Genomic DNA, 11,018 nt, shown 5'->3' on the forward strand with positions numbered 1-11,018 from the left:
AGTGCAGAAGGCGTTAGTTTCGGCAGGCATCAAGATCGGCGCAGGCTTGGAGGGCCGAATGGCCTGTTCCTTGCGCTGTACTGTTCTTTGTTCTTTTACCCAGTCCTTCGCTTATTTGAGCCAATAGTCCCCACGACTGATGTTAGGCTAACTGGCCTGTAGCTCCCTGTTTTTTCTCTACCTCCTTTCCTGAAAAGCACTGTAACATTTTCCAACTTTCAATCTGACGGGACCATTCCTGAATCTAAGGAATTCTGGAAAATCAGAGCGAGCACATCTCCTATTTCTGCAGCTATCTCTTTTAGAACCCTCGGCGTAGGCATCTGGTCCCGGGGACTTGTCAGATTCGGATATATGCATGAAAGAGGTAACTTTTACTGGCCAAAATCATCAAAGAAGACAGATAAATTTTCCAGAAATATTTCTTTATTACCTCTGATTATATAATTAACAACATTTTCAAATCAGATAGTGTAAGTAACCGATTCTTGTTCAACAAATCTGACCCTCCATTTAAACTTGACAAGTCTGAACATTTCTAGCTCAGACCTCTGATAGGAAACAGATGCTAAGTGTTTTGTCTTCACAGCACTGTCGTGGAAGGACCCATGAGTCTTGTAATTAACACTTTCTCCTTTCCCAGACTTCAGCGTAATTTTTGATCAATCTGTTTTACTGGACAGCTTTATACATTTTGATGGCATTTTTGGTATACAGTGGTATGGCACTACATGGAGTTCACAGCAGCGTATTTGAGGCATCCTGTTTATGCCTGCCATAAATTCTTGCCTATCAAAGCTCCCTAAAGAGAAACTTCCTTCAACTTGCCAGCACATGACCAACACAAATGGAGAGTATGCTGGAGAAAACGAATATGCAGACCAACCCTGAGAGAACCGTGGTGGAAATCTTCGGCCATGTGAGAGTGGATGGGATGACTCTGGGGGTCAATGGGCTTTTCTGCCAGTGAATCCGAGAAGTCTCACATTCTTATTTTATGTTCTCGACTACACGTCAATTAATGTGATGAGTAGTTTGGATAATACCTGAAAAACATGTTGTTCTTTCCTACAAAATTTGATTGAAGCGCAGCATTTCATGTACATATCTACTCAGAAAGTCTACTACTGACTGGCGTGCCACTCCTGTGGTACTTTCCTAAAAGCCTTTATTAAAATTCATGATGTCAAGAAAGGAATGCATTAGATTCTGGATTAAGCATATCTATTGTTAACTTGATATAATTCAAAGCCCCTCTCCCAATTTGAAAGGAGAAATCTTACTGAATTTTTTGCTTTTTCTTCTGAATGTTACAAAGTTTCTTCATCAGTAGAACTGTCAGCACTGTAACCATTAGGAACAGAGACAACAGGAAGATCATCACATCTACACAATAGTAAGCGTACCAGGGGAGTCGGTAAAATTCTGAGCGTAAATGTGCTGCACCTTTGTGTCGTGCAACATACTCAATCCAGAAAATGGCTCTCTCCATTGGAGACTCTGGTTGGTCCCTGTGGAGAGCAGAGAGTTTCTGCATATTATCCCGATAAGATGTGTTGTTTATGACCTCATTAAGTGCCTGCAATAGATCTGTTGACTGCATGGTTGCGACATTAATCACTTTTGCTGCACCTCGGATTTCAAGTCTAAGTAAATTGTCAAACTGATCAAAAAGCAGAGGCATGCCAACTACTGGAACCCCATGATAGATGGCTTCATAAACTCCATTGGTGCCACCATGGGCAATGAAGGCTCGTGTTTTGGGGTGCCCCAGTAGGTCATTCTGAGGGATCCATTTTGCCAATAGTGTATTATTTCCAATGTTGGGAGGGATCTTTCCATAATGCCTCCAAATAACTTTCTGAGGTACTTGAGCAAAGGCCTCTGCTATTTTCATTGTAATATGCATTGGCAAAGAGCTGACAAGGGTCCCCAATGACATCACAATAATCCCATGTTTCCCTGACATTTGGACAAACTTTTCAAACTCTGCTGTTAAAGGTTTGGATGGTTTACACTGGAAGCCTCCAATATACACAAGATTTGGCATCGTGGGCCTCGGGAATTCAAATATAAAATCTACTCTCATCAGCCACACATCTGCCCTGAGGAGAATAGACTCGATGTCTGTGTCTGGGCCCAGATATCGATGGCACAGTTCAGTGTGAATGGGGTGAGTTAGAAATTTTGTAATGGATTGTTGAATAACATCTACGATGACATTTTTCATTCTTTGGAGAAAACTCATTTTGTCTGTTAATCGTGAGCCAGGTGATGGGATATAGGACAGTGGTGATGGTGCTGTGAGAAAATGAGCTTCTCCACTGCTGACCCAACGAACATTATACACCAAAGGGAGTTTTAAATAATAGGCAAGCATTGAACCTGTAACAAATACAGGATCGGTAAGTATTAAGTCAAAGTTTCCATTTTCAAGTTGGTTTAACAAACTTTTGTTTTCAAAAATTGCAATATTAATTTCTCGAGCCCAAATATGACAGTTGTGCATAAAAGACATCATTTCATATTGGAACTTCACATAGTCCCATAGTGTTGAATCATTCTGTGAGTGTTCTAGTGTCTTTTGTACAAAATGGTCCACAACATTCTCCCTTGCACCTTTCTTATGGAATTCTTGCATTTGAACCACAATGGATTCATATAGATCAGGACTCTCTTTGATATACCAAGTTGGTGATGGATAAAGCACAGTCATGTTGTGTCCATGAAGTCTCAGTTCTTCCATTAGAATTCTCATATTGACCCAGTGACTTCCGTCAATTGGTACAACTAATATTTTAGCCCCCTGCGTAATTGGACAAGAGAGGGCGATGATTATACTAAGAACATATGCAACCTGTAATCTGCGTTTCCATCCAGAACACTCCATATTGAGAAAAAATGATAGCCAGAACCTGTTGGAGAATTGAATAGAAATATTGGTAATACAACATAAATGTGAAAATCTGAGAATTAGGAGCAGGAATAGGCCATGCAGTCACTTGAGCCTGCATCGTCATTCAATAAGGTAATGGCTAAACTAATCAACTCCACTGTCTCACCATATCTCTCGATTACCTAAGTGCCCAAAAATCTATCAACCTCAGTCTTGAATGAACTCAGTTACTGAGCGTCCAGAGTCCTCTGGGGTAGAGAATTCCATAGATTCACAACAACCTATGAAGACATTTTTCATCATCTCAGTAATAAGTGGCCAACCTCTTATCCTAATTCTCTAACCCTTGGAACCCTACCTTTACGACAGGTATATCCTTCCTTAGATAAGGAGACCAAAACTGTACACAGTACTCAAGCTGTGGTCTTTCCGAAGTCCTTTATAACTGAAACAAGATGTCCTTACTATCGTACTGCAACCCCCTTGCAATGAAGTGTAACTTTCCATTTGCCTTACTAATTATTAGTGTAGTTCTTTGTGATTCGTGTACAAAAACACTCAATCCCTGTGAACCACAATATTTACTAGTCTCACCTTTTTAAAAAGTTCCTCTTTTTCGTGCTTCCAACCAAAGTGGATCATTTCACACATCCTCATGAGTATTTCTGAAACAATTATGCTTTAACAGGGCACTGCTTTAATCAAATTAGACCTGTGGGCTGTGTGATTTCTTGCATGAAATACAATTTTGGATGTCACAGAAGCGGATTGTGTTGGATTTACAGCTGAAAAGCAGGGAGCAACAAGTTCCAAACAGGATCAGGGATTAAGAAATGCCAAAACGCAGCCAGGGAAAAGCAAGTAGTGCATCAGGAAAAAAACATTTTCCAGCACAGTGCATCAGGGAGCAGAGAATTCCAGCACAGTGGAACAGGAGCAGTGAGTTCCCAGCCAAATGTATTGGAGAGCGGCAAATTCCAGCACACTGTAACAGGGATACTCACGTTCCACCACAGTGACCTTGTCTGTGTCACCTTGGTGATTTGCTGCTTTGAGCTGATCTGTCATGGATGTAAGGTTTGTCCTCACCAGATAAGAATGGGAATCACCTGAGTCACTGAACCTGCACTATTCAGAGGGATGGTCGCTATACTAAAGTTCAGGGAGCTTGTCATTGTCTCCTGTTCGAGCCAGATATTGTGTAATGTGATAAAAACAAAAGGAGGAAAGCTGTCAATAATTACAGAATAAATCACAAGGCCACTTGGTCGGCTGAATTGTTGCCCTTGCCCCAGGCTGGGGTGAAAATATCCTCTCAGCATCTACCTGTCAAACCTCCTCAGAATCTTAAATGTTTCAATAAGTTTGCTGCTCATTCTTATAAACTTTCATGAGTAAACATCCAACCTGCCCAACCTCTCCTCATCAGGCAACCCCTTCATCCCAGGAATCAACCTAGTGAACCTTCTCTGAACTGCCTCCAATGCAAGAATATCCCACACAGTGGGATATCCCACTGCGGCACAGTGGCGCAGTGGTTAGCACCGCAGCCTCACAGCTCCAGGGACCCGGGTTCGATTCCGGGTACTGCCTGTGTGGAGTTTGCAAGTTCTCCCTGTGTCTGCGTGGGTTTTCTCCGGGTGCTCCAGTTTCCTCCCACAAGCTGAAAGACTTGCAGGTTGATAGGTAAATTGGCCATTATAAATTGTCACTAGTATAGGTAGGTGGTAGGGGAATATAGGGACAGGTGGGGATGATTGGTAGGAATATGGGATTAGTGCAGGATTAGTATAAATGGGTGGTTGATGTTCGGCACAGACTCGGTGGGCCGAAGGGCCTGTTTCAGTGCTGTATCTCTAATCTAATCTGTGTGATGCCTGCTGCAGACAAAGTGCCTTGAGCGTGTACCCACCACAGACTGTTCATTAATTTCACCTCACTAAATCTAATCTAATCTAATCCCTCCTTAAATAAGGAGACCAAAACTGTATACAGTACTGTCGTGTCATCTCAACAACACCCTTTACAGTTGTCGCAAGGCTTCCTTATTGCCATACTCGATACCCCTTTGCAAAAAAGGCCAACATTCCATTTGCCTTCCTAATTACTTGCTGTACCTGAATGTTAACATTTGTGATTCATGTACGAGGACACCCAGATCCCTCTGTACCTCAGCATTCTCTCGTCTCTCTCTATTTAAATAATATTTTGCTTTTCTATTCTTCCTACCAAAGAGAGTTAAAAGATGCGGCTACTGAGATATTTCCAAAATTCCCTAGATCTGGGGAAGGTTCTGTTCGATTGGAAAATAGCAAATGTATATTCAAAAAGGGAGGGAAACAGAAAGCAGGAAACTACAGGCCGGTAAGCCTAACATCTGTCTTAGGGAAAATGTTAGAAGCTATTATTAAAGATGTTATAGCAGGGCATTTAGAAAAATTCAAGGTAATCAGGCAGCGTCAACATGGTTTTGTGAAAGAGAAATCATGTTTAACCAATTTATTGGAGTTCGTTGAGGGAGTTACATGTGCTGTGGATGCATTGTACTTCGATTTCCAGAAGGCACCATATCAAAGGTTATTGCTGAAAATAAAAGCTCATGGTGTAGGCGGTAACATATTGGCATGGATAGAAGATTGGCTGGCTAACAGGAAACAGAGAGTCGGCATAAATGGGTCATTTTCTGGTTGGCAAGACTTAACTAGTGCTGTGCCGCAGGGATCTGTGCTGGGGCCTGAACTTTTTACAATTTATATAAATGACTTCGATAAATGGACCAAAGGTATGTTTGCTAAATGTGCTGATGAAACAAAGATAGGTAGGAAAGTAACTTGTGAAGAGGACATAAGGGGGCGACAAAGGGATCTAGATCGGTTAAGTGAGTGGGCAAAGACCTGGCAAATAGAGTATAATATGGGAAAGTGCGAAATTGTCCACTTTGGTCGGGAAAATAAAAAAGAAGCATATTATCTAAATGGTGAGAGATTGCAGAGCTCTGAGAGGTAGAGGAATCTGGGTGTCATAGAGTCATAGAGTTATACAGCACGGAAACAGGCCCTTCAGCCCATCGTGTCTGTTCCGGCCATGAAGCACCTAACTCTTCTAGTCCCATTTTCCAGCACTTGGCCAGTAGTCTTGTATGATATGGCGTTTCAAGTGCTCATCTAAATACTTCTTAAATGTTGTGAGGGTTCCTGCCTCTACCACCACTTCAGACAGTGTATTCCAGATTCCAACCACCCTCTGGATGAAAATGTTTTTCCTCAAATCCCCTCTACACCTCCTGCCCCTTACCTTAAATCTATGCCCCTGGTTATTGACCCCTCTGCTAAGGGAAAAAGTCTCTTCCTATCTAACCTATCAATGCCCCTCATAATTTTGTATACCTCAATCATGTCCCCCCTCATCCTTCTCTGCTCTAAGGAAAACAAGCCGAGCCTTTTCAGTCTCTCTTCATAGCTGAAATGCTCCAGCCCAGGCAAGATCCTGGTGAATCTCTTCTGCACCCTCTCCAGTGCAATCACATCCTTCCTATAGTCTGGAGGCCAGAACTGTACACAGTACTCCAACTGTGACCTAACTAGTGTTTTATCCAGCTCCATCATAACCTCCCTGCTTTTATATTCTATGGCTCGGCTAATAAAGGCAAGTATCCCATATGCCTTCCTAATCACCTTATTTACCTGTGCTGCTGCCTTCAGTGATCTATGGACAAGTACACCAAGGTCCCTCTGACCTTCTGTACTTCCTATGGTCCTACCATCCATTGTCTATTCCCTTGCCTTGATAGTCCTCCCAAAATGCATCACCTCACACTTATCAGGATTAAATTCCATTTGCCACAGCTCCGCCCATCTTACCAGCCCATCTATATCGTCCTGTAATCTAAGGCTTTCCTCCTCACTATTTACAACACCACCAATTTCATGTCATCTGCGAACTTACTTATCATACCTCCTATATTTACATCTAAATCATTAATGTACACTACAAACAGCAAGGGTCCCAGCACCGATCCCTGTGGTACACCACTGTTCACAGGCTTCCACTCGCAAAAACAACCCTCGACCATTACCCTCTGTTTCCTGCCACGAAGCCAATTTTGGATTCAATTTGCCAAATTGCCCTGGATCCTATGGGCTCTTACCTTCTTAACCAATATCCCATGCGGGACCTTATCAAAAGTCTTACTGAAGTCCAGGTAGACTACATCAACTGCTTTTCCCTCATCTACACATTTAGTCACCTCCTCGAAAAATCCAATCAAGTTAGTTAGACATGATCTCCCCCTGACAAAGCCATGCTGACCATCCCTGATTATTCCCTGCCTCACTCCAGGTGAAGATTAATACTGTCCCTCAGAATTTTTTCCAATAGTTTCCCAACCACTGATGTTAGACTCAGCCTGTAATTACCTGGTCCATACCTGCTTCCCTTCTTGAATAATGGTAACACATTCGCTGTCCTTCAGTCTGCTGGCACTGCCCCCGTAGCCAGAGAGGAATTGAAAATTTGTGTCAGAGCCCCTGCTATCAACATTGCAATACCACCTCCTCTTTTATCCCCTACCCTATCACGCCTGAAGATTCTATACCTTGGATTATTGAGCTGCCAGTCCTACCCCTCCCTCAACCATATCTCTGTGATAGCAATAATATCATAATCCCATGTGTTAATCAATGCCCTCAATTCATCTGCCTTATTAGTAAGACACCTTGCATTCAAGAATATGCATTCCAGCCTTGCATTTTTCATTTGTGTCTTACCAGGTCCATATTTGCTCTGCCTTCCAGACTGACTCAGTTTATCTTCTATATTTGGCTGTGCCTCACCCCCTACTGTACCTCCACTCTGTATCCCAACCCCCTGCCAAATTAGTTAAAACCACTAACCACCGCCCCCCCCACCCCCACACCCCACAACAGCACTAGCAAACCTCCCAGCAAGGATGTTGGTCCCATTACGGTTCAGGTGCAACCCGTCCAACTTGTACAGGACTCACCTTTGCCAGAAACAGACCCTTTGATCCAGGAACCTAAAGCCCTCCCTCCTGCACCATCTCCTCAGCCACACATACATCTGCTGTATCCTCTTATTCTTATACTCACTAGCATGTGGCACAGGGAGTAATCCAGAGATTACAACCTTTCATGTCCTGCTTTTTAATCTGCTACCTAACTCCCTAAATTCTTGTTGCAGGACCTCATCCCTCTTTCTACCTATGTCATTGGTACCAATGTGTATCACCACCTCTGACTGCTCCCCCTCCCCCGTCAAAATGTCCTGAGGAATGTCCTGCAGCTGCACCGTTACATCCTTAACCTAGCACCAAGGAGGCAGCATACCATCGTGGAGTCTCGTTTGCAGCCACAGAAACGCCGATCTGCATCCCTTATGATAGAATGCACTATCACGATACCTCTTCCAATCCTTTTCCTCCCCTGCTGTGCAGCAGAACCCTCCATGGTTGCGCGAACTTGACTGTTGCTGCTTTCCCCTGGAAGGTCATACCCCCAACAGTATCCTCGTGCATCAATCGCAAAAGGTTAGTATGCAGGTACAGCACTTAATTAGGAAAGCGAATAGAATGTTATCGTTAATCGCGAGAGGAATTGAATACAAAAGTCGGGAGGTTATGCTTCAGCTATACAGGGCATTGGTGAGACCACATCTGAGTACTGTGTACAATACTGGTCTCCTTATTTAAGGAAGGATGTAAATGCATTGGAGGCAGTACAGAGCAGGTTTACGAAACTAATACCTGGAAGGGTGGGCTGTCTTACAAAGAAAGATTGGACAGGTTAGTTGTGTCTCTGCTGGAATTTAGTAGAGTAAGCGGTGACTTGATTGAAACATATGAGATCCTGAGGGGTCTTGACAGGGTGAATGTGGAAAGGATGTTTTCCCTTGTGGGTGAATCGAGAACTAGGGGTCACTCTTTAAAAATAAGGAGTCGCCCATTTAAGACAGATGAAGAGAAATGTCTTTCTCTCAGAGGATCATGAGTCTTTGAAACTCTCTTCCTCAAAAGGCAGTGGAAGCAGAGTCTTTAAATATTTTTAAGGCAGAGGTAGATAGATTCTTGATAAGCAAGAGGGTGAAAGGTTATCGGGGGTAGCCATGAACTTATTGAATGGTGGAGCAGGCTCGAGGGGCCGAGTGGCCTACTTCTGCTCCTATTTCGTATGTTCATATGTATGAGATTTTCAACTATTTTAATAAGTTAAGGAACCCTCCTCCCTGCCAAAGCAAGTATATCCTTTCTTAGGTAAGGAGATAAAAACTGTACAGATTACTCAAGGTGTGGTCTCTCCAACATTGCAAATAATTGCAATAAGATTACATTACTCTTCTAAGAAATGCCCTTGTAATAAAAGCTGCCATTCGATTTACCTTCCTAGTTTCTTGTTGTACCTGCCTGTTAACTTTCTGTGAGTTATGTAAAAGGATACTCAAATCCCTGCTGTGAATGTCAACATTTCACAACCTTTTGAAAAGTATTCTGCCTTTCCATTCTTCCTACCAAAGTGGATACTTTCACACTTCCCCATGGACATTTCTGAGACAGTTTTACTTATACTCGGAACTACATTAAACAAATCAGACCTGTGGACTGAATGGCTTCTCATGTGAAAACAAATTTGGGATACAATAGAAGCAGATTGTGTTGGATTTGCAGCTGATGATCAGGGAGCAGCAAGTTCTAACACATGACCAGGCAGTAGCAAGTTCTAACACATGACCAGGCAGTAGCAAGTTCCAACACATGACCAGGGAGCAGCAAGTTCCAACACATGACCAGGGAGCAGCAAGTTCTACAACGTATACAGCCACTCTCTCCTTAATTATACACTCTACGAATTTCCCAACAACTGTTGTTCGGCTAATGCATCTTTAATTCCTTTGATTCCTTTAAACTTCCTTCAATGACATGCAATTTTCCAATCTAAAGGAATGATTGCTGAATCAAGAGAACTTTGGAATCTTATAGTTCGGAGGTCTGTAATATTGTTGTACAGAAACTAAATGCACTGTTGCACATCTGACCTAAGGATTTGTGGCATTTGAAAGATTAGTTTTAATTTGTTGATTATGAAACTCTTTGTCATGAAATCGTAAGCTTTTACTTACCGAGGAAGCGCAAGTTGCATGCTATACTAAGTCCTGTCTTGTCGGTAGATTTCAACTCAAATCAAGAGTACAGTAATTGAATCTAACTAGCAGGTCAAGAGTCGAAATGAATTTCTGATTGCGCAATTTTAATCTTCATGTGATCTGCTATGTATACTTTGCAATGATCTTTCTGTTGGCATGAGCAACACATATGTTCAGATGGAGCGTCTCCTCTGAGTCATCATGGATTAAAAATGAACTATTTGTTCCTGAATTTCTGAATTGTTCCATTTTTATGGAAAGTACCAATGCATTTTAGTGCTTGGGCAAACTTTTTAAGTAACTTATTTACCCAACATTAAAAGAGAGGGGAAAGACTGATTTAGGGTAAGAATGGCTAATACTACTCAATTGGAAAATAGTATGTTTGTGGGAGAGGTGCTAGGGTGGGCACTTTGGGAGGAATTTTATGCTGGCGGCGGGGTTCCCGCATCTGGGCAAACTGACGCTGAGATCCCCGTGTTGCTTCTTTTCTGGAAGGCCCGCCCAATTTTGTGCCAATCAGGCACTTAAGTGGACAGCAGCGGGCCTTCCATAGGATTTAGGATCCCATCGCTGGAAGTCATGCCCGAGGAGAGCAGCTGCAAATCAAAGGCAGACAGCTGCCGCCTTCTGTTTGTTTGGTATCCTGCCACCTTAATATGCTGAATTAGTCTAGCTCAGAGAGATTCCTTTGTCTTGATTAATTCAAACATTCACCTTTATTACATTACAACAATGTACAGCTTCACACCAGTCTGTGTGACTCCTCTGAAGCCATGCTGCATCTCACTTCAAGTCCCTGACTAAATTTCAGGTGAGGTGGGACGCTGGTGGCAACCACCACCCAAACTGCCACCATCCCATCCGATTTTATGCTCTCCCTGCCTCCAAACCCACCGTGGGAGAGAGCATAAAACTCCACCCATTAATTTGCTGGGAAAGGTTTTTAACATTCATAAGAGTGAAT

General features: G+C 42.7%; 1 protein-coding gene across 1 annotated transcript; it reads right to left on the reverse strand.

Annotated features, from left to right (window-relative positions):
- Positions 1 to 406: 406 nt before the first annotated feature.
- LOC137352512 (UDP-glucuronosyltransferase 2A2-like) lies at positions 407 to 10,140 on the reverse strand. The gene is made up of 2 exons (XM_068018058.1): positions 10,028 to 10,140; positions 407 to 2,915 (listed from the first exon to the last, which is right to left on the reverse strand). Exons 1-2 carry the CDS (start codon positions 10,045 to 10,047, stop codon positions 1,280 to 1,282), a joined length of 1,656 nt encoding a protein of 551 aa, XP_067874159.1. The 5' UTR covers positions 10,048 to 10,140; the 3' UTR covers positions 407 to 1,279.
- Between the last annotated feature and the right edge of the window lie 878 nt (positions 10,141 to 11,018).

This window comes from Heterodontus francisci, chromosome 38 (assembly GCF_036365525.1).
Source record: "Heterodontus francisci isolate sHetFra1 chromosome 38, sHetFra1.hap1, whole genome shotgun sequence".
Classification (NCBI taxonomy): Eukaryota; Metazoa; Chordata; class Chondrichthyes; order Heterodontiformes; family Heterodontidae; genus Heterodontus; species Heterodontus francisci.

What these genes read in the sequence shown, in the direction of transcription:
- LOC137352512 (XM_068018058.1), bottom strand. Translation starts at nt 10,047, where the DNA reads ATGCAACTTGCGCTTCCTCG. An exon ending in ATGCAACTTGCGCTTCCTCG is followed by an intron (nt 2,916 to 10,027) that starts GTAAGTAAAAGC and finishes ATTCTCCAACAG; the next exon opens with GTTCTGGCTATCATTTTTTC.